The 23,684-nt window shown below is 33.6% G+C and overlaps 3 protein-coding genes and 1 non-coding gene across 5 annotated transcripts in view; 1 reads left to right on the top strand and 3 right to left on the bottom strand.

The window, feature by feature from the left end:
* The window catches only part of phtm (cytochrome P450 enzyme phantom), a 55,187-nt gene extending 47,574 nt beyond the window's left edge, over window positions 1-7,613 (bottom strand). The window contains exon 1 of the mRNA XM_081985145.1: window positions 7,394-7,613. Within this exon, the coding sequence (XP_081841271.1) occupies window positions 7,394-7,396 (3 nt within the window). The 5' untranslated portion in view covers window positions 7,397-7,613. The remainder of the gene's footprint in view (window positions 1-7,393) is intronic.
* Window positions 7,614-8,222: 609 nt separating this feature from the next.
* Window positions 8,223-11,575, bottom strand: Hyls1 (Hyls1 centriolar and ciliogenesis associated). The gene is made up of 4 exons (XM_081985180.1): window positions 11,379-11,575; window positions 10,825-11,313; window positions 10,558-10,718; window positions 8,223-8,453 (listed from the first exon to the last, which is right to left on the bottom strand). Exons 1-4 carry the CDS (start codon window positions 11,473-11,475, stop codon window positions 8,403-8,405), a joined length of 798 nt encoding a protein of 265 aa, XP_081841306.1. The 5' UTR covers window positions 11,476-11,575; the 3' UTR covers window positions 8,223-8,402.
* Window positions 10,086-10,204, bottom strand: LOC145733302 (5S ribosomal RNA). The gene has a single exon (XR_014179181.1). It is a non-coding gene; the product is annotated as a 5S ribosomal RNA (ribosomal RNA).
* A 5,972-nt stretch (window positions 11,576-17,547) lies between the features above and the next one.
* Window positions 17,548-23,108, top strand: fu (STKc_STK36 domain-containing protein fused). 2 transcript variants are annotated; one of them, XM_081985132.1, is made up of 12 exons: window positions 17,548-17,690; window positions 17,876-17,989; window positions 18,076-18,221; window positions 18,296-18,408; window positions 18,473-18,684; window positions 18,745-18,932; window positions 20,863-21,155; window positions 21,824-22,086; window positions 22,146-22,449; window positions 22,505-22,797; window positions 22,852-22,956; window positions 23,090-23,108. In XM_081985132.1, the coding sequence occupies exons 1-11, from the start codon at window positions 17,580-17,582 to the stop codon at window positions 22,915-22,917; spliced, it is 2,103 nt and encodes a 700-aa protein (XP_081841258.1). In that variant the 5' UTR covers window positions 17,548-17,579; the 3' UTR covers window positions 22,918-22,956; window positions 23,090-23,108. The 2 variants fall into 2 exon arrangements, with proteins under 2 accessions (XP_081841258.1, XP_081841257.1); XM_081985131.1 differs by lacking the exon at window positions 23,090-23,108 and having other exon boundaries at window positions 22,852-23,067.
* The last annotated feature ends 576 nt before the right edge of the window (window positions 23,109-23,684 follow it).

Raw genomic sequence — 23,684 nt, 5'->3', positions numbered from 1 at the left:
GTAATAACAGCATTTTAAAAAGTTTTCTAAAACAAGTTGTATCTTGTTGTTGTGAAGTCAAAATTGTGTGTTCCTCTTCTAGGTTACACTTATTTCTTTCATGCATGATCAAGCCAATAAGCAGAAACATATGTTTTGTTCCTTTCTGCTTCATTTTTTCTGTATTGCTGAATAATCCATAAATCACCAAAAAGTTGGTTCACTACAAGCAGTTTTATGTGAAGAGAGGGAATATGGTAAGAACCATGATTATCATAGTTTGGATATACATCATTTTCAAGAAGAGATTCCTCCAGGACGAATGGACAAAACTATTTTGAAACAACTTTAATGAAATTATCTCACAAGTTCTATCTTGTTGTGGCAGTCAAAATTGTTCTTGTATTTTTATGATCAATCCAATAAGCAGAAACACCTCTGTTGGTGCACTATATGCAGTTATATGTTAAAACCAATACAGAGAGGAAATATGGTAAGAACCATGATCATCATAGTTTGGAAATACATCATCTCCAAGAAGAGATTCCTCCAGGAAGAATGGACAAAACTATTTTGAAACAACTTTAATGAAATTATCTCACAAGTCCTATCTTGTTGTGGAAGTCAAAATTGTTCTTGTATTCTTATGATCAATCCAATAAGCAGAAACACCTCTGTTGGTGCACTATATGCAGTTATATGTTAAAACCAACACAGAGAGGGAATATGGTAAGAACCATGATCATCATAGTTTGGAAATACATTATCTCCAAGAAGAGATTCCTCCAGGGTGAATGGACAAAACTATTTTGAAACAACTTTAATTAAATTATCTCACGTTTCGCCAAAACCAGCTGGACAATAAACCTAAAGAGATAATGCCCAAATTGTTTGGTGTGGCAATGTAAAAAAACACAGTACCTACACAATTTGTAAACGAATGGGTTGGAGCTGTGAACCACTGACCTACTGACGATGATGGCGCTATATGTCAGCAGCTGCTCCTTCGCCAGTTATTTTCGGTTGCGGGCAATGACCCACAGACCCAGCTGACACTTGAAGACCTCTCTGAAGAGGCTTTACCATTAAATTTTTGGTTTAGTATTTACAAACTCCTCGTTAACATTTTGCTGTAATTAAATACAAACTTTCTGGCTAACCAGAATCCATTAAAACTGATCTGCTATAATCAACTGGTTTTAGTTTGGTAAGTTCTCCCAAAATTTCTTCTTGACAATTGTCATTATAATAGTTTTCCATTTACCATTAATAACATTTTAGTTGCAGTTTTCTTTCATTAAGCTCTGGGACTTAAGGACACTAGGATAATACTAATAATCCATTACTGCATACAGATGAATAATTAAAAATAGTAATTAAACATTACTCTTCAATGTTTGTGAAACTTTAAAATATTTTTAAAGGAAAGTCAATGATTGTCCAATTCTAACTTATTATTTTGTTGTTCATTAATGAGTGAAGTCCATTGAACTTAGTTACAGAAAAATAGTTACTATAAATGAGCTGAGATGATTAATTATTGCAAATATTAGATAGCTTTTATGGTAATTAATTTGTGTTTATATTATTGGGCAACTACTATACAATAATATATGAATTGATTAATTGATATCTAATATACAGGGTGTCTCTAAAAGGTCCGTACAAAATCCTTTGACATATTCCTGACATCAAAATAAGCCGATTTAAAACAACATATAATATTTTTAAACAAAATGTACATTATAATATACATTTTGTATTACTTTCAATTCTGGTACTCAGAGGTTTTTTGAGATACGAAACCAGACACATTTTTTCTGATGGTTTTAAGTCACCGTAACTTTTTTCTTGGTGTAATTTTCTTATTTATTTTTTAAGAAAATGATGTTTTAAACATTATTAAGCAAAAAAGGTACTCCTGCTAAGAACCACTAATGTAAACCGTTGTCGAGTTATTTCGGTTTTTAGTGTTCGATGTACCGAAATACTATCACCTGAAGTTTGTTCAAATTGTAAGTGTCCAAATTCGGGTTTCGCACCTCAAAAAATCTCTGGCTACCAGATTGGAAAGAAATATTTTACAAAATTTATAATAAATTAAAACAAGAGAGAAAAAAAAATAAATAATAAAACAAAAATAGATTTTAATTTTTTAACTAAAAACGGAGCAATTTTGGACTAAGGTAAGTTGCTTTAAATCGGTTAAATTTGATGTCAGAAATATGTTATAAGATTTTGTACAGACCTTTTAGAGACACCCTGTATAAATTGATGTTTAATAAAAAATCAAGTGCGTCTAAAAAACAGTAATAATTCAAACAAAGTAACAGAGGAATGTTTAACAGCAAATTAACTACGTTTTATGGAATGTTGCACACCTAATCTTCAACACGTAATAGTTATCCATATTGCATTTTAACTAAGAAGATTTATGGTAAATTAATACCCACTACCAGAAGCGTTTATTTGAACGGTGGAACGCTGGGTAAAAGTGGACAGTAAATTTGCTTACATACTTCACTTGAGTATAAAATAAAATATGGCAGAACCGTGAAGAAGGTACTTTGTTTAAATAAGTCCTAACAATTACTGGAAAGTTTAATTGACTGTTTCTAATCAAGAGTTGATCTGCCTTCCCCTAATAAATAAAGATCTTTGATTAATATGCTATATTCGGTATGCTAACCATAAACTACTGTGTATCTAGTTATAGGCACACGCCTTGCAACTATTATTGTTATGTGACTATGCCATTTGAGTTCAGTGAACTGCAAGGTCGTGGAAATCCAGCGGCGTTCGTAATAGTTTCCAGCTAAATTTATGGTTTCCGTCTTTTTAAATTATACGCGAATTGTTTCGATTATCGGTCCCACCTTTCACCAGTTTTATCTGAAACAGTCTATCAATTATCCAATGGGTGTTGACTGTGACCGAACCCACACAAAATGTGAGTTAATGCAATTATGTAACACACCATACATATAGTGTACCATTGAAATGTATAGAAAATTAAAAAAAAAACTGCAAAAAATAAAACCTCAATTAATACTAACATTTGATGTAAAAACAATACAAAAAGAAGAAACATGATGTGTATTTTCTGGCAAATGGTGGCTATACATTGTGTTATAACATATAAGAAAAACTAATTGAAATATTCGTCCAAATTTAATAATTAGTATATTACGTAACTAGTACTGTAAGAAGCATTGGATGGAGCACTCATGGAATTAAGTAACTTTTTCCATATCGTGCGTAAAATGTGTTAGAGCACGTGTGATGTACTATATACTTTACCTACAACCAAGTGTAACGTCCTGGCTTTCACAATCATGTAATTTAGAATATTTTTTTTTCATAAAAAATATATTTTTAATGTTTTAACATCAAAAATCAAGTAAAATCAGAGAGAAAAGTGGTGTCAAAATTTGTACTGCCAGAAACACAGTTTGAAAGGACAGTCAAGGATAAAATTGCCTATAAAACCCACTTAGAGTTAGAAAATTACTTTTTAAGCATATTTTTGGCATCCTCATTAAATTTTCTATCCAATGGCATAAAAAAGACTACAAAATCAGGGAGAAAAGTGGTGTCAAAACTTGAACTGCCTGAAACACAGTTTGAAAGGACAGTCAAGGACAAAATTGCATGTAAAACCCACTTGGGATTAGAAAATTATTGTTTTAAGCACATTTTTGGACTCCTCATTAAATTTTCTATCCAGTGGCATAAAAAAAACTACAAAATCAGGCAAAGGCATGAAGAAAAGTGGTGTTAAAATTTGAACTGCCAGAAACACAGTTTGAAAGGACATTCAAGGACAAAATTGCCTGTAAAACCCACTTGGAATGAGAAAATGACTGTTTTAAGCACATTTTTGGCATCCTCAATAAATTTTCTATCCAATGGCATAAAAACAACTACAAAATCAGGCAAAGGCAGGAAGAAAAGTGGTGTCAAAACTTGAACTGCCAGAAACACAATTTGAAAGGACAGTCAAGGACAAAATTGCCTGTCAAACGCACTTGGAGTTAGAAAATGACTGTTTTAAGCACATTTTTGGGCTCCTCATTAAAATTTCTATCCAATGGCATAAAAAAGACTACAAAATCAGGGAGAAAAGTGGTGTCAAAACTTGAACTGCCAGAAACACAGTTTGAAAGGACAGTCAAGGATAAAATTGCCTGTAAAACCTACTTGGACTGAGAAAATGACTGTTTTAAGCACATTTTTGGACTCCTCATTAAATTTTCTATCCAATGGCATAAAAAAGACTACAAAATCAGGGAGAAAAGTGGTGTTTGAACTGCCAGAAACACAGTTTCTTGTAAAACCCACTTGGAAGAAAATCATTGTTTTAAGCACATTTTTGGAATTCTCATTAAAGTTTGTATCCAATGACATAAAAAGACTATAAAAATCAAGTAAAAACTTGAACTGGCAGAAACACAGTTTGACAAGACAGTCAAGGATAAAATCGCCGGTAAAACCCACTGGGAGTGAGAAAATTACTGTTTTAAACACATTTTTGGAATCCTCATTAAATTTTTTATTCAATGACATAAAAAAACACTACAAAGTCAGGGGACTTTTCAACATATTAACATCAGATTTGTACTAATCATAGAAATTATGCTACTAAAGAAAAAATAATAATGTAATAAAAAAAATTCACAAAAACATGTTATTTAATTGTTATTGTTGTTCTTAAAATAATGATTTATGGTGATATTACAGTTATTAAGAACAAATGACGTATCTGTTTTATTGCTTGTTGGGACTTAAGCAAGTGTAACATTATTGCTATTATACACCTCAGTTGAACTCTTATTATGTAGTATTAGATATTGCAGATAATATTCTAGACGAACCGGAATTTATACTTTAAAACTGTATGAACAATATGCAGTACGCGATCTCCATCTAATATACTTTGTTCAAGCAAGAAATGGAAATAAAATCAATTTTCTCCAGCATTAGAACAATTAGTTTTTGGCCGATCTTAAAACTGTGCGCTTAATAGCAACCAACTGTGCGTAAAGAGGGTCATTACGTAACGGAAAACTATGCGTAATTAGCTATTTACACTGAGGTCGTAGATAAACAATATTTTGTTCTTCAGTGTTAAAATGTGGGTAAACTAAAGCCTTGTTAAAATTTATTACATTTCTCCTGCTGATTTCGTGTTCTTCATCTAATCGACTGTTGATATTCCGCTGTAAAAACTGTTAAATTTACACATTTTTGGTTATAACGCCTTTAAATATTGTACAGGTGATTCAGTTTTAAATAATAACACTTCAGTTTTGCAAATTCTTGTTTACTCAAAATACAGGGTGATTCAAATCAAAATGTCAAATGTTCCTTTACTAAATGAACTGCAAGTTTGGAACTTCAACACCATTCGTATAGTATATTCCTGCTTTTTTCACATTATATTTGAAATATTTATCAATACATTTGCTAATAAAGTTATGTATTCTTATCCTTTATTATCAATTACCAGAGGTGTTTACCAATTAACGCAAATTCGTATTTTTTACGGGGAATTTAATCAAAGAACACGTTTATAGCAACTTTTGAAACCTCTGACCAGAAATTGGAGAGTGGGGTAAGTACTACTTTTTTTGATTTAGGTGATCTTAGAAATTTGGTAAGTTCTTGTAATTTTTGACAGTGTTTCATTGAAATATGAGCCTCTTATTACTCAGAAACAAATTCGTAGCAAGTTTTATTAAAAATGCTGTCCTGACAGATTTTTTCCCAAGAACTTTGATCGTCAATAGTAGTAGAACCACACACTTTTTCTTAATGGCAGTTGTATCAATTCCATTGAGTACCCTCTTAAATATAACACATAAATAAAACACTCCTTATTGGCTAATTTCTTAAAAACTAGTTTTGCCATTTTTAAACTGGTTGTTGACTTAAACAAAGCAGTATCAATGAACAAAAATAAAATTTTTGATTAAACTTTGCTCTAATAAGATCTACTTTAGAGACAAACCATTTTTTCTCTATTATAAGCAAAAAGGGCATCAGTAATAGTGTTTAGGTAATAAATTGACTCGACCACCATATCAAGAGCAATATATTAAATTGGATTTGAACTATCAAACTGAAAGTTGCCATAATCAGTGTTTTATCAATAAAATGGCAATTCAACACTCTTGTGTAATTTGTACAAACAATTATTTCTAATACCTGATAATGGTCAGTACACTAAATTTGCTTAGTTCGGTTCAAGAATTTAAGTGTTACTTCTATCTTAAGAAAGCTATTTTCATGTAACAAGTTTCTGGTAATACTTATTTTTAAAAGTGGATACCGCCTTAAAAAAGTTTAGTACTACCAGAAAAAACCAAAATTAAACATTGTACAGAGTCTTCCAGTAAAATCATTAAAAGTTTTTCTAGGAGAGAAGACTACTAAGAAATTGAACCAAAAACCAATGGAATTCCACCCAAGACTGCTGGATTTAACTCTTTTTTATTTAGTTCGTTGTTTTCAAAAGATCTTTGTTAATAAAATACAACCCGCTGATGTTGAAATACATATTACAGCATTTAGTGCCACAAAAAAAAACAATCACGAATATATAATAAGTAAATATTCACAATTCATCGCTGTTAATTTGCTTCGGTATTTACATAATACCCTTGTGTCTCTTCGTGAAAAAAAATTGTAGGTACACTTTCATAAAATGTGCGTAAAAATTAACTTTTTCAACAAAAAGCTTTTTCAACTACCAATTTAAGAATCAATCAGTTTGAGCAATCGTTTTAATCCTTTTTGAGAGCAACGAACTTCACAAAAATTAATTGATACATTCTGGTTTATCACAGAGGTAATGAGGTTTGAACAAATTGGTTTATACAAAAATTAATTTACTTTTTTTTCGCGAGATGAGCGAGTTAATGAGATAACGTCTGGTATGATTTCGTGTGCTGGTGGTGCAGAGAAAATAACAGCATTTCACTTCAAAAGATTAAAAAATTGATGGACCCAGTATCTTATGAAGATATTTAAAGTGCAAGTAAGCCACTGTATATCTGGTGTAAATTGACTTTAGAGAAAACTCGCCGTTATTTCGTCATACCAAGAGACTAAAAGAAGTGATTATATTTGTACAGCATCGGTGCGTAACAATTACTTTTAAAGTTTGTGTATCCGCAAATCATCTCTGTTACTGGAAATAAGTACTCTAGAAAGTACCATAAAACACATGCGTACCTACGCTTCAAAGTAGAAAATGTGACAACATTGGTTATATTTAAAATATAAACCACGTGGGTTCCGGTTGCGACGAAGATGGTACTGAAAACGACGATATAATGCCCACGTACCGGTCAACAGCTTGTTCGATTTTCACGATGACGTTTTTGGATCAAATACTTTGAAATTGCCTTACCATTCTGCGATCGACTGGTTGTGAATCTGTTAAGGTCACTGCACACAAAAATTAAACTAAACGTTTGTACTTGGTAACTGCATATAACGAGATCTGAATTACTTATACGGAGATCGGGCGACAACACCGCAGGCACTCGGATTTACTGATGGTTTCAGTGTACGATTACTGCCTATAAGCATTTTTCAAGCTTAATTTAAATTTTTAATATCTCAGAGTCGATTATCTTTTTACTGTTTTTGTAAAACCTTATTTTTTTAAATATAAAGAGGGATAGTAGTAACATTTCTAAGCAAATATCTCCCTTCTGAGACCCTTAAGAATGTGCCTCTTAGGTTTTCATATAAAATTAAATTCCCTTAACATTTTCCTGAATTTTGTAATGTGATCGAGTTCCGTAAGAAGATTCAGACACTTTGCGTCTACTAAACATTCATAAGCAAATATCTTCCTTCTGAGACCCTTAAGGACAAAATGTCTCACCAGGATTTCGGAAGAGAATTAAACTAGCTACAAATTTTCCCTTTAGGCTTTTTCTGAATTCTGTCAAGGCAAAAAATACAGAAGATTGAAATTTTTTTTCAGAGAAAAAAAAAAAAGAAACTTAATTTGAACAAAAATAAACCGTATTACTTTCAGTTAAAACAAAATAGTTGAATTACTTTAAAGTAATTCAGTTGTTGAAAAACTGTAACATCAATTACCAATTGCAACTATAATAACAAAATTATTGTTTTTTAAAAATAATTCCACTATAGTGATTCAATTAGTTGAAAGTAATTGATTTGCATTATTCAATTAAAGTAATCCAATTATCAACAGCTCTGTATAGGTAGGTTGTTAATTTTATTAAAATATAATAATATCACTAAATAGGGAATGTCAAAGTTTTCTTAATAATTGTACTTATTTCAATATGAAACAATAGTCCTAAATTCTATAATTTTCTCTTAAATTGTTGTAATTAAGATCACATTGACACTTATCTAATTTACACTTAGATGCGTCATTACCTGGACCAACCACATCTTGGAATGTTACACTTTGATTTCACTTCAACCTGAAATAAAAAAGAACATTATAATAACCTCTGTATACCAATTATAGTGATGGGTAAGTTACCAGGAAAAATTGACCGATAAATTACAAATTGCTTAAAAAATAATAATTTCAAATTCGCGTCACTTTTCTCATCTCAAAAACACATTATTTAATATAATTGGAAGATGAATTAATAAAGAAAAGTGACAAAAAGCTGAAAATGCTAGTTTGTTAGAAAGGGCTACTATTTCGAGTACAAGTAAATATTTTGCTTTACCAATTCAAATTGACCGGCAATACTGATAAATACAAATTGTTTAAGTAATAATAGTACATAAATAATAATCGCTTCATATTAACATCATTTTCCTTATCTCAGAAGTGACAAAAAGATGAAAATGCGATTTTTTTAAATCAAAATAGCCTTTTATCCAATCTTCATTATTCAGAATTTTGTCAATAGTGACTGAAAATGCCATGACAGGAAAATGATATCTTTCAAGTAAATTTCAATTATACCCCTATATTTACTGGTCAAATTTGAATTTACTGGTAAAATTGGTAAGTCTTCCTGTCATAATAAATTTTATTATTATTTTATTATTACCAGCCAACTTGAATAAAAACAAAAAAGTGTAATACTTCAGTTATTTTTAAGATTGTCTATAGACATACTTATATTGTAGTAAACGCCATGAAATGGACTATTTTAAAGTTATAGCCAACTCTCAGTTAAACTTAAAATAATAAAGTTAACATTAGCAAAAAACCGAGCACGGCACTGGAATCACATCGAAAAAGTGCCTTTAGAATGTTTGTGTTTCACTTAGATATTTTAATAAACAAAAAAGTTGGGAGGAGTTTTCAAAATGGGCAAAATTTTAAAAACGCTCTCTAGCGCCGCAAACTGACAAGATATCGAAATACGGTTTTTGCCATTAATCTTTTTCCTCTCTAGCTGGAAAATTTTCCTGTCAAAACACTCTAAATCCAGACACCCTATATACAGATTTCTCTGTGACATAGAAGTAAAAATATATCGCGTCTCTTTCTAGCTTATTCCAAATTGAGTAAGACGGAATATGTCGATGGATGTCGGTTACGTTTAATGTTTTGTTTGGAATCATTAACATTATAAATAATGTGACACTGTCACTTCATATTTATGAAACCCAGTGCTAAATTCCTAACCAAAATCAATGAAAACAAAGGAAAAAATGACAGGTGGAATGGCCGAAAATGTTTTCAAAACTGATCACCAAAAGGAGTATCTCTTATCTTGAAACGAAAATCCTGACTGTTTCAATTTGTATTTTTATCTCTCTCTCCTTAATTGTCATATAGTATTTGAATAATCAGGTGGAAGAAAAATTAAGAGTTAAGTAAGGACTGCACAATATTGTAAGGTCCATTATGACATCACAACCAGAGTAGCTCAAGAGGAAATAGCATTAAATTTCATCAATTGACTAAAAAACTAGTAATTAATATAAAATGTATTTTTTTGAAGACATTGGAAACAAAAATTCGAATATAGTTTATGAGCCCATTCTTCCAGTTACCAGAGGACATTTCTGAGAGGTTCTTCAGACTCCAAAAATATTCAAGATATATAAAATAATAAAAAAATAAGTAAGTTTTACTAAAAAAAAGGTAACTACACGTGGTGTTCCCAGGCGGTCACCCATCCAAGTACTAACCACGCCCTACGCTGCTTGACTGCGGTGATCGGACGGGAACCGGTATATCCAGCGTGGTATGGCAGTTGCCTGTTAGTATTGTATTAAACCGGGTAGAAAAATGATAAGTGCAACCTATATAAACACTTGAAAAAATGGAAAATACTACACAAACCTACCATACAAAACCCCAAATTAAACAAGCCACTTCTCATAATACTCAGTGACTATTCAGGCAAAACAACAGTAAACATAGCTTTGCAGAAACAAACAACAAAATAAATAGACAAAAAGAAATCAAACATGTCTTTTCTATAAAAGCTATTGATTATCAGAGTATTTGGCACACATTTACTTTTTAACAAACTGATTAAAATTAAAAGTTAACATGTTGCATAAGTGTTTTTGTCAATCAACAAATAAATTTAAAAATGTATGTTTTACCTTGGGTCCACTAAGCATTCTGGCTCTTACAGCCCACCTCAAATCATCTCTACTGTCTTGTCCTGGAATCTTAGTTTTTTTCCATTCTGATTGATAGTAATGATAAAGGGCAACTGGATCACATTTGTTTAACATAGTTTTAGCAACTGCAGGTCTAATAACTAAAAAAAAAACAATAATACACAACTAATCTATGTTTAAAACTAATGATCAAACTATCAACTTTCATGAAGAAGTTTATTAACAAAACATATACAATTTACTCACAGGCTTTTTTAATTTTTACATGTTTGCTACTTGTTTGTGATTGCTTGCTTACTAATGCTCCACTTGAAACTGCTGGTATACTTTTAATTGTTGATTCAGTGCTTTGAGGCCTTACACTGACCTTCTTACTTTCCTCACTGCTTTTTGACTTAGTTTGGTCAGGGTTTTTATTATTTTGACCATTCTCTGAATCTAAATGAATGCAATGTTCATAAGCATGGTGATTTCTGGTTTTGTTCTCAAATATGTGTACTTCAACAAGTTTTCCCTTTTGAGCTGGTTTCTGGAGTGGTGCTTGTGTAGAACTTGATTTTTCTGATGTTGTTTTAGACTGTACATTCTCCTTGTTGGCCATGTGTGAATCTAGTCTTGAGTCACTCATATCTTGACTACTGTAACTACTCTCTTTCATTGATTGCAGTGAAGTTTCATTTACTTGCATTGAAGCACCTCCATAGCGATAATCATACTTCATTATTTTTTTCAGGTCTGCAATAATACAAGTACAACTGGATAGATTCTCAACCACTTTCTCAACAAAGAGGAAAACATACCTTTAATAAAGTCCTTCAACTGTTGAGCTGAAATGTTGGTGTATCCCAGTTCATTCAAATACGTTAAAACTTCCCTAGGATCAATCTTGTCAGTCATTTTTCCAATTTTGTGCCTGTGAGTAGTAAAAACAGCTACCTAAATCTAAATATTTGATAAGAATTAAAGAGAAAACAACAAAAAATATAATTCCTACCTATCAACGGTAAAAAAAGTCAAAACAAATTTTGAATGAAAATTAAATGACATAACACGGCAAAAAAATGTTATCACGTGATTACTTTAAAAACCCAGTACTTCCTATCACGTGGTATGGTGTGTTGTCAAACTTTCCTATTGGTGTTAGTTTCATTCCGTTCAATCCACCAGCTTGGTCATATGGCCTTTACTAATACATTAGCAGATAACATCACGTGATAGATCAGGTCACGTTGTCATTGACATTTTTCGTTCAAGATTTTGACGTTCTCTTTTTTTTTCTTGAGAAAACGTCAAAACAATGAACATAAACAATAACAATAATTTAGGTTTTTCGCTCGGCTCCGTTTCGCTGCGAGGTCGTCTGAAATTACTAACAATTTTCCTGTGTTAATTACACCCATCGACAGAAAATTTGATCTAATAAGTGTTCGGTAGTTGCGTGTTGACTTCATCTCCATTGAAACCAACAGGTATTTTAGTTCATAAGCTTGGATTCCACTGGGTTAACTTTTAGGTTAGGTTGTTTATAAGTTTAAAATGGGGGTCAACCCCGGGGACTCCGGCTTAGCCGGTGATCCCCAAGTTACTAATAATCCTTCAAATGCCAAACATGATGACAGGATCAAGTACTTCTATCAGGGCAACTCCTTGGGTCCTTTTACTGTGGTTGTGGAAGGCCCCAGGGACAATAATGTTGGTAATATGCACCCTTTGTCCATAGCTAAGATGCTCAGTCAACTCAAACTGCAAAACGTTCGTGGGCCCCTGCGTAAGGGTAAAAACAAAATTATAATTGAATTCAGTAATGCTGAGGCAGCTAACAGTTTCGTCTCGCATAGTGAGTTGGCCGGTAAAGGCTATAATCTTTATATTCCAGAGTATAATGTCTGCTCCAAGGGTATTATTAGAGGTGTACAATTTGATTTCACTTTAGAGGAAATATTGAATAATGTTCAGTCTACTGTGGATATTTTAAAAGTAGTTAGATTTAACAGGAGGTCACTAAATGAGAAGAAGGAAGTTGTTTTTATAAAGACTGGAACGTGTCTACTGACATTTTCTGGAAAAAGTATCCCCAAGTCAATTAATTTGTATGGTGTTGAAATGGAGGTAGAAAATTATATAATGCCCGTCACTCAGTGCTTTAACTGTTTTCTCTTTGGCCATACTAAAAAACAGTGCAGAGGTAAGCCTAAATGTGCAAAATGTTCGGACCAAGACCACTCAGAGGATAATTGTACAAAGGACTTTAGGTGTGTTAACTGTGGTAACAACCACAGGTCAACCAACAAGGAATGTCTCGAATACCAAAGGCAGAAACAAATTAAAATATATATGTCAGTAGACAGAATTTCTTTTTATGAAGCTGATAAAATGCTTCCAAAAACTAAAAAGTCCTCTTTCTCAAGGCAGGCTGGGGATTTCCCCAATTTGCGTGAGCGGGAAGGGAAGAATGTACAGGGATTTAGCCAGGTATCTAACAACAGAGATATATACCAGAAAAGTAAAAATAGGGAAACATTAGAGAAAAACCCCTCTTACAGTAGTGTAGCATCACAACTGGCGTCACGACGCTCAGATGTAAAAAAAAGAAAAATTTTGTCACCCTCTATCTCCCCCGGGTATGATAGGGAAGCTGTGAAACAGTGCTTGGTGCCACAACCAACTCGTATGAAGGCATTCGACTCAAGTTCTTCTTGGTGCCATGAAGTGGGGGGCCCCCCCGGGCAGGCCTCACAGCATGGTGCCAATTCAGGGGGTGTGGACAAGCCTCCTGAGGAGATTGAACAAATGAGATTTGCGTTGTTAAACATTGTGAAAAATATGCATTTCAGTGATATGCTGTTGATGCAAAATGTATTAAAAAATTTGAATGTGTCTTTAGATGTGCAAGGTCCTCCTTCAGAGATGGAGGATGATACTTGGTAACAAGTTCGCTGCCTCTTTGCGTATTCTCCAATGGAATATACGAAGTGTATATTCCAATCTCATAAATTTGCAATTATTTAATAATAGTAATAAGTTTGACATCATTGTGTTGCAAGAGACATGGCTGAGGAATACCCAGCCTTTCTCTCTAAAGGGATATGTATGTGTCAGAAGTGACAGGAATGACGGTAAAGGTGGTATCCTTACCCTTGTTAAATCTGGTTTAGAGTTTGACATTGTTGACAACTTAGTTGCCAACATCCCTATTAATTTCCAAATCCAATCTATTAAGCTTAAACTTTCAAATATTACCTTAGTGAATGTGTACTGTCCTCCTAACATTCGAATCGAGTTCAACCAGCTCAAAAGTGTCATTGATCAGTTTGCTCACCCAAAACTGATAGTGGGGGACTTTAATAGTCAACACCCACTATGGGGAAGTGATATACCCAACATAATGGGAAATCACATATATAATATACTTGATAATAATGATATTTTGATCCTTAATGATGGTTCACCAACTAGGTTCACTAGTCCTCTCTTGAACAAGTCCTGCCCGGATATCTCTGTCATTTCTGCTGCCTTAAGCCCTTATTGTACCTGGAGTACAATGGAGGACACAGGGAGTAGTGATCACTTTCCAATCCAAATCTCAATCTCAGGTGAAGGTCGGAGTCAGTCACCAAGTTACCTAAGTAGGGAAAAGGTTTCAAAACTTAATGTTAAGGGCTGTAATTGGGATTCATATCATGTGGCAGCATTGAATAAACTAAATAAATGGGGTTCCATTTCAAATTATAGTGAGTTTGAAAGGTTTCTGAGTGAAGTAGTTCAGGAGAATGTCCCTGTACGCAAGCCTTACCTCGGTAAAAAACCCAAGCCTCCTACTCCTTGGTGGGACAATGAATGTAATAATATCTTATGTCTTCGTAAAGAAAAACTTAAAGAGCTTCGAGCTAATGCTTCCATTGAGAATTTTGTTGAGTGCAAGAGAGTCATGGCTTTGTCTAAATTTGTATTTAAAAACAAAAAGAAGGCCTCCTTTGTCAAATTCTGCAACAATCTAAACCGTAACACCCCAATGGGTGAAGTTTGGAAAACAGTGAAAAGATTTGGCAGCAGTATAAATAGACCTAACTGTAAGACGGTTAGCATAGCAGAGATGGTGGCAGTGGAGATGCTGGATGGGTGGGAGCAGGCTTCTATTGGGCTGACTCCCTCCGAATTTTGCTTCACACCAGGTGAGGGGGGGGGGGGTGATCCTCCATTCTCCCTCCTGGAACTTGAATACGCACTGAAGGATAAAAGGGACACCTCACCAGGAATGGACAATGTTTACTACTCTATGATTAAGAATCTTCCAGTCCGAGCAAAGGAGTTGTTGTTGGGGATGTATAATGGGGCACTCTTTGGTCACGAGATTCCATTTCAATGGAAAAGAACTAAAATTCTACCTTTATTGAAGCCAGATCATCAGTCGGGGAACATTAAGAGCTACAGACCAATTGCTCTAAATTCTTGTGTGGGGAAAGTCCTGGAAACAGTTATTAAAAACAGAATAGAGTGGGATTTGGAGAATAGGAGATGGTTTCCTAGTGACCAGATGGGATTTAGGAGGGGGAAGGGTAGTTTGGAGTGTCTTTCTACCCTGACTCTATGTATCCTTAAAGGTTTCCATACAAGATTGTATACGGTGGGAGTCTTCCTGGATGTGTCAGCTGCTTATGATAACGTAAGCATTCATAAATTGTATGATATTTTGGGAGAAGCTAGCATATCTACCCATATTAAAAATCTTATCTTTAACTTGCTATCTAATCGTGAAATTTACGTAGATTTGCTGGATAATAACATTGTGGGTCCGCGAAAGGTTACCATAGGATTGCCCCAGGGGTCCCCCCTGAGTCCAATTTTATTTAATATTTACACCCGGAAAATTCATAAAATTCCAAAAACCAACATTAGGATAATTCAATATGCTGATGACATTGTTTTATATTGTAGTGGGCCCAATATTCCAGATATTATTAGGGAAATGAACGAGTTTCTGTTGCAGCTGGGTGCCCTTTTTTCCTCATTGAACCTGCATCTGTCCCCTAATAAGTCAAAGGCAATAGTTTTCTCGCCAAGAAAATCATACAACTTTCCAATTGACTGTATTACTTATGAGGGAAGTGTAATCTCATGGGTCAAAGAATATAAATATTTGGGTATCATACTGACTGAAAATTTGAACTGGTCTAAGCAGACTGATCGGATGTGTATTGGGGCTAGGAAGGGCATTAATGTTATGAAGGCTGTTACGCGTGTGTGGTGGGGAGCGGATCCGATCACCTTGCTCTCTATTTATAAGGGTCTAGTTCGGTCTCATCTTGACTTTGGTGGGTTTCTATTGAGTCCCATCACTAAGAAAAACCAGAGCAAATTGGACAGGGTCCAATTTGAAGCCCTGAGGGTTATTACGGGATGCATGAAATCCACTCCAACTAATTTGTTGCTGACTGAATGTGCTGAAATGGCTTTGGAGTACAGAATGGGATTGCTAGCAAAGAAATTTGTGTTGAAAAACTTTATGTATGATAATAATCACATTTTGGATGGTTTGGGGGAAGTCTTGGAGCTGTACAGTTTTAGGGGATATCTGTCTAACAGACCCCGTCCTTACTTGGTGCGTGCGTTTGAGGAGCTGGGTGATTTTGTTGAGTACATTAAGTCTTACTCGGTTTTTCCTGATTTTTGTTATAATCTTGATTATCAAATGATGACGGTCCCGCTTGTCAACATAAACTTGCGGAAGGATGATCCCAGGGTTAGGGAGTCTTTTCTGGAAAAGATTAATGGGAGTTTTTCCGATTATGTCCACATTTACACGGATGCCTCCCTTGACAGGGATGCTGCATCTGCCGGTTTCGGCATTTTTTGTCCCCAGTTGGACTACAGTTTTTCTTCGCGCCTTCCTAGGTTTATTCAAATCTGTACAGCTGAGACGGTTGCCATACACCAGGCGGTTGAAATGTGTCTTAAAAAGAAGGTTAAGAAGGCCATTATATTTAGTGACTCGCAGAGTGCCATTCAGAAGATCTCCAGGACATCATCCAAACACCGTCTGGATCACATTTCCTTTCTTACAAAGCAGATTATTATAGAGGCAAATGAATCCGACACGGTCGTGAAATTATGTTATGTGCCGAGCCACTGTGGCATTGCGGGTAATGAAAGGGCGGACCTCTTGGCCTGCCTGGGTAGGAATTTGAATGTACCCTTGCCCATTCAACTTGACTGGGATGAGTTTTACCCGGAGGTTAAGCGTAGGCATTTTGCTGGGTGGCAAACTGCTTGGAGGCGAACATTTTTGAGCAAGGGTCGTAGATATCTTGGCGAGTCTGATGCGTTTCCCTCTAAGCCTTGGTTCTCTGGACTGACTTATAAAGATAGAAGGCATATTACCACCATTATTCGCATTAGGACAGGGCATTGTTTGGTGCCTCAACATTTGTTTATGTTAGGAAGAGCGGACTCTTCATTATGTCATTGTGGTTCGCAGGGCACGTTGGAGCATATTTTGTTCCAATGTGACCGAATGAATGGAGATTTGTACCAGGAATTGATTAAAAGTGGAATCCAGGCTCCTGTATGCCTGCGGGGTGTGTTGGGTTCGCCGTCATCCACCATAATTAAACTCATTTGTCATTTTTTGAAAGTTAACAATATTGATTTATGATTTTAACATTATTGGATCATTTCCAGATCTCTGACACCTTCCTTTCCATCCGAGGCTCTTCCAAAAGTGTGTCAGCTCCTCCAGAGCCCGGGAGCGTGAAGAGTTTGAATCCTTTGTTGTGTTGTCTTGCTAACTTCTTAATCAGACCTAAGAGGAGGAGCTTAAGCTCCGACGTGGCGTAGGCCACCCTCGACCTAACCTAACTTGGCCTGGCTGAATACCCTAGTGGTGAAAGCCATAAAGAAAGTTAAAAAAAAAAAAAAAAAAAAAAAAAACAATAATTTAAAGTTTTAGCATCAACTAAATCAGAAACTAGTAAAGCTGAAAGGGTTTAATTTAAATTGGCCACATGGATAAATACGAAGTTATTGGTACTTTAGGTGAAGGCTCATTCGGGAGGGTGTATAAAGCCAAACAACTATCAACTCAGACCTTTGTAGCCCTGAAAGTGATTAGCAAGGTAAAATATAATGTTTTTCAATAAAATAAGTGTTTCTGTGTCGGAAAGTGTTTACCAAAGGTTTTCTGATCAAAAATTTAACATATAGTGTTATTGAAAAATCAAAGTGAATATTGGTAAACTTACCAAATTGGAAACATCACTCAGTATACAAATTTACAGGCTGAAGTACATTTTGTTTTCAGCGAGGCCGTTCTATAAAAGAATTAAAAGGTTTTCGACGAGAATGTGAAATTCAAAGAGATTTACATCATCCAAATATTATTCAGATGCTGGATTCTTTTGAGACTGAGAATGAGGTTTGTATGTTTACCTTGATAAATGTTTAGAGGAATGTAGGAAGTATGGGGTTTGTTATCTAGTGTTATTAAATGATTTTTTATAGATTGTAGTAATAACAGAATTTGCTCCTAAAGAGCTAACTGGGATTTTAATCAAAGAAGGGTATCTTAGTGAAGAAAAAGTACAAAAAATAGTATGGGACTTAGTTTCAGCTTTGTATTATCTACATTCTAACAGGGTGTTACACAGGTAAGCATTCATTATGATTAGCACACTATCACTGTTTTAAATGGGGGTAAAATAATTTTGAAGTATTTTTCCAGGGATTTAAAACCTCAAAACATATTGCTTGACTTAAAAAACAGATCAAAGTTATGTGATTTTGGATTTGCTCGAAATATGAGTACTGGAACTCATGTTTTAACTTCTATAAAAGGTTTAATATTTTCTAGTCTGTGAACCAAACAATTCTTTTCACTTGGCATATAATATTTACTTAGGAACACCCTTATATATGGCCCCAGAACTAATTGATGAGTTACCCTATGATTATAATGCTGATCTCTGGTCATTAGGATGCATAATATATGAGCTGCTTATAGGCAGTCCACCCTTTTGTACCAACTCAATATTACACTTAATAAGGAAAATTAAAACAGAACAAATTAAGTGGCCCACTTTTTTATCTCCAGATTGTATATCATTTTTAAAGGTAATAAAAATATATTGTCCTGTGACTGTGAAATAATTTAAATTAGAATGTGTTCTACAGGGTTTATTGCAAAAGAATCCCTCAAAACGTATGACATGGAATCAAATATTGAATCATCCTTTTGTTAGCGGCCATATACTAATAACAAAAACGTCAGTGGCAATGCCTTTAACATTGTCATTAACTGCCAGTGCTCAAGAAGCAAAAGAACAACAAAGAAATGACAGTATTCACAATAAACATCTTAAGTAAGAATTCAATTGTACTTTTACTGAGGGGTAAACTGTTGGGGCATTATGGTGTACAAACATTAGGAATTAATGGGCATTACTGGGGGAATTGGTATTTTAAAAACTATTAATAGAATTGGAAACGTCTAAATTATATTATAAAAAAAAAAACATAAAATTGTATTTTTTTAATTTAAACATAAATAAAATTTCGATGAAATCCTTTGGAAAACAACAAAACACTATAAATGTTGTAATTTTACTTTAAATTTTGACGCTCGTTAGCGGCCAAATCGTACCACTAACCCATCAACTTTTATACATCAATAGAAAGCTCATTTCATTGGCTATCCATTGACGTATGAAACACAATTAAAAATGATGCAAATAAACGAGTTATTGAAGATTGAACAAAAGGATACACAAAAAAAGTCGAAAAAAAATAGTTAACTTTGATGCTCTCTAGGGGCCAAACCGTCTAACCTATAAACCCGAGTTGGTTAATTTTTAGAAATTTCATTTTATTGGCTATCCATTGACGTATAAAACGCTACCAAAAATAGACCAATTAAGGGGGTTTTTGAATATTAAACAAAATGATTTTTGGTTTACGATCCGCGGTTTGATAGTATGTAAGGTTTGACGCCCTCTAGTGGTCAAACGATACCACTAACCAATCGGCTTTTATACGTCAATTGCAAGCTCATTTCATTGGCTGTCTATCGACATATAAACGTACATACAAAGTGTTACAATACGTGTGTTACTTACGGTTTACAAACAGGGTACCCTCAAACACTTTTTGACTGTGACTTTGTCTACTGTTTTGCTACGGCTCTAAATTTGACAATCACTGTGTTAGGTTTGTGCCAAATATCAGAGCCGTACCTGACTGATTTAAAAAAAAAATCCCTCAAAGAAATTGTAGTGATGGACAGTCAAGGAAAATTTTTATTTAGATTTGGAGCCCTCTGGCAGCCAAACTAAGCAACCTATCAACACAAACGGTCATATTTTTGGAAAGTCACTTTTATTTTCTATCCATTGACATATAAAAGTCTATACAAAGTGTTGCAAATAAACGAGTTGTTTGACAATAAAGAGAGTTTTGACTGAATTTGACACCTACTACTTTAACCTTCAATAACTCGATTATTTTGACACAGGATGGTTCAATGTATCAATTTAAAGAATACATTTTTCAAATTAGATGACCCAATACAAACTTACCTTAATTTTGAACAGAGAATTAGACAAAATTATAATAATAAGGTGTCAATTTGAAAAACGTCTTTTTTCAGAACTGATTTTTTGAGCTCTTTTTTTGACCATCCTGTACCATATATTTTATCGTTTTTCTACATCCGCTCTTAGAACAAACCTTCTATAGCACTGCAAAATACGAAAACCAAGAAAAAAACGTTTCCTGATAGGCATATAAATTAAAATTATTATTTTGGAGACTGAAAATTTCACATAAAACAGTAAATATTTCAGAAACGGATACAGATAAGTGTACGACATTAATACATGAAATATGTCTAAAATTTGACGTAGAATCCAAAAATGCAATAATATACAAGGTGTCCCATTTAAACTAAGCAGCAGTTGATCTCTGGTTGGTCTACTTCCAGTTAAATCGTTGCACGCATATTTTCATATTTTTAGTTATTTTAATTAAAGAAGATTTTTTTAGACTCTCCAGTCGTGGTAATTCAAAAATTAGTCGGTATTATTAGGTTAGGTTAGGTTATAGTTATTGGGAATTATTAGAAATTACTGGGAATTACAAGGAATTAGTGTACAAAATTTTACCCAGCGGTTTACACCTCGACTTTTACAACAAACAACGGTTTTTGAATAAGCTTAGAAATTTCCAACAAGAAAGAACAAAGTTTATTGAAAAATCGACAAGACTCAACTGAGCTGATTTAAATTTACTTGTTAGAGGCGCTATACCAAAAAATACTCCAGAAACAAACAGTCCAAAAAGCAATCTTGAGAAACAAAAATCAAAGAAATCAAACGATCAAATTGATGCAAATAAAAATAGCTCCAGTAATAGTTCAACAGGAGCTCGTAAAAAAGAATTGGTAAAATCGCAAGAAAATAAAGTTTCTAACGAAAACGCTCTTGCGGAACTGGAGCATGCCAAAGTTGAGGCCGCAAAGCACCGGAATAATGAAAATGGAGCTGAAAGTGATTCCAGCATTAAAAAAATTGAAGAACGCCTTAGTAAATGTAAGTTGAAATTTCTTTTGTATTTTAAACTTTGGTTATTTGTTTAGTGCTTAACATTCTACAAAACTAACTAATAAATCAATCGTTTTTTCTTTTAACACCGTAAAAGTCTTTTTCAAAAAACTGTTGTATTGTTACGACTGCGTTGAATTTAATTCAACCTTTTTGCCTGGGATCAGTTAAACCTATCATTAAATTTATTACATAAATTCCCTAACCTAAACACATTATAACTTACTAACTAATAAAAATATGTGGTTTTCTAACCCATTAAAAATGTAACTAACTTCCAATAAAATCATAATTAAATAAATGTGAAATCAACACTCAAAACTAAATACAACAAAGCCATTCTTAACACTTCTAAATGAAGACAGGATCTTGGAGAGAGTCACTTTTGGAGCAAGATTGAGAATAAGTTTTACTTGAGAAATTCGAACATGTCTAATTGGTATCTGCGACGTGACTACCTTTTTGACCTTCAGGTACTTAGAAATATTTCACAAATTTCATAATCCAGTATCCGGTCACACTTTGGTGCATAGTTGAACCATAACATCATCAGTGCAGACTATAATCGCATTTTCAATGTTTCCGTTCAAGTAAAATAATTTTAACAAAAGAAACAGATTTTATATTCACATTTTTATTAAAAGCAACACTTGCAGCTTTTAAGGAAAAACTAAATTTCATAGAAGACAATCACCCTATAGAACCGGAAGAATGGATAGTATTTTTACAGCGGTCTATTCACGAGGTAATAAGCGGTGAACTGTCATCGCTATTGCAACCAAACCTGACAAATATCATAGTTTCTCCCTTAAGAAATACAAATTCAAACAGCAAAGTTTTGGGTTTTGTTGCAAAATTATTGTCTGTTGCTTTTGTTGTCAAAGGTGTGTCAGAAGAGAGTTTAGAACAAGTAAAAAAGGTGAGAGTTGTAAAAACATAATTTGAGGTGTTGGTTAAATAGTAAAAGGCACTTTTCAGGTATATTTAGAGGTAAAATTAGTCCCAAATCTAGTTTATGCCTCTAAATTATTACTGCGTAAGGTTAACTCTCCTACAGAGTCAACAGGTTCGTCTACTGACGAACCGGCTCCTTTAAAATCAAAACGTGTGGACTGTTATAAGTCTCTAGAAACCTTAGAAGTGGAAGAATTACAGGCTTTAGAACATGTCTACATGCTTATTTGCCACTTGGTACACCTGAATGATGAGTTTGTAATGCAATTTTGTGATGCAATAGTTATATTGAACGTTTACAGCTTGATCAATCAACTCCTCGGTCTTGGTAATGCTTTTTAATAGTTTAACGTTCATTTAACCATCAAAATTGAAATTGTTAGCAAAAAGAAGGCTTCGAATTTCCATGGACGTATTATCAATACTCAGTCAAACTATAAGACGGTTACCTGAGAACACGGAAATTGTGGAAAAAATTATCACCAGCAAATCAGAGGAAAATCATTTGGGGGAATTTTTAAGGAATTCAAATGCCACGATGAGGGAGAGGAGCTGTCATTTTGTACTTTTGATGGGCAAATATTTTCAGCACACCACCCTGGAAAAAATCTGGACAGTTGAAATAAGGGACACATTAGAAGCCTTGATGTTTGACTCTATTGAAAGTGTTAGAAATGTGCGTAATTTCAGATTGTCAAAATTACGATTAATTGAAATGTAATTGTTCCAGGCTGCAGAAACCACAGTTAATGACTTAAAACACAAAGAATTTTATTTGAAATTCTCCAACTCTTAATAAATTAATATCTCCCTCGAGAACCGCACTGTGATATACGTAAGTAATATTTTGTGCGTGTTTCAATTTTGTTTTATATTTTTTTTACCTTCATACAGTATAAATTAAATTGGAAAAAAATTTAATAAACCATTAATTTTTTTTGCACAACATTTGTTTTCTTAAATTTCAGCAACGGCGGTAACTGAAAATTTGTCGGTGTATTTATGAAACACCCTGTACAGGGTGAGTCAACGATAGAATGTCAAGAAATACAAAAGTTTTAGAAAATATTGAGGTGCATAGTTTAAAATTACTTTTGGATATACAGGATGGTTTATAAAGGCCTGGCAGATAAAAAATTAGTTGTTTTAAATGAAATCCCCTATTTTTTTAACACATTTTTAGATTCGCTATGAATGTCTAAAACTTTTTTTTTGTTAATATCATATACCTAATAGTTTCTATATAATTTCTAATTCAACTTAAGAAATATTGATTTTTTAAATAGAACACCCTGTTAATTATTTTTTTTTCTGGTAGCTTTTAAGAAGCACTAAGTATGTCATACAGAGTGTTACAAATTCGATGCATTAGCATTGCTATCTCAGAAACTGTAATTGATAGAACTTTACTTAAATAAAGGTAAAGTTGCGCATTTTATTGCTAAATAAATTGAAGTTTTTAAAATAAATTAAGCAATTGAAATTGATATGTTGTCATAATAAGTAGATAATTTACTTTGATATAATTTAATAATTAATTAACTCCTGCAAAAAAGAGAGTTT

The sequence above is a fragment of the Ips typographus genome, linkage group LG8 (genome assembly GCF_016097725.1).
Source record: "Ips typographus isolate SLU linkage group LG8, UJ_Ityp_2.0, whole genome shotgun sequence".
Lineage (NCBI taxonomy): Eukaryota > Metazoa > Arthropoda > Insecta > Coleoptera > Curculionidae > Ips > Ips typographus.
This window is presented reverse-complemented; position numbering and strand designations above follow the sequence as displayed.

Excerpts from the sequence above, each read along its gene's own strand:
- Hyls1 (XM_081985180.1), bottom strand. The coding sequence starts at position 11,475 with ATGACTGACAAGATTGATCCTAGGGAAGTTTTAACGTATTTGAATGAA. Across the intron at positions 11,314-11,378 it reads GTTGAAGGACTTTATTAAAG|ACCTGAAAAAAATAATGAAG; the intron begins GTATGTTTTCCT and ends GTATTATTGCAG. Across the intron at positions 10,719-10,824 it reads TGTAAAAATTAAAAAAGCCT|TTATTAGACCTGCAGTTGCT; the intron begins GTGAGTAAATTG and ends TTTTTTTTTTAG.
- fu (XM_081985132.1), top strand. The coding sequence starts at position 17,580 with ATGGATAAATACGAAGTTATTGGTACTTTAGGTGAAGGCTCATTCGGG. Across the intron at positions 18,409-18,472 it reads TGTTTTAACTTCTATAAAAG|GAACACCCTTATATATGGCC; the intron begins GTTTAATATTTT and ends ATATTTACTTAG. Across the intron at positions 22,798-22,851 it reads CTATTGAAAGTGTTAGAAAT|GCTGCAGAAACCACAGTTAA; the intron begins GTGCGTAATTTC and ends TAATTGTTCCAG.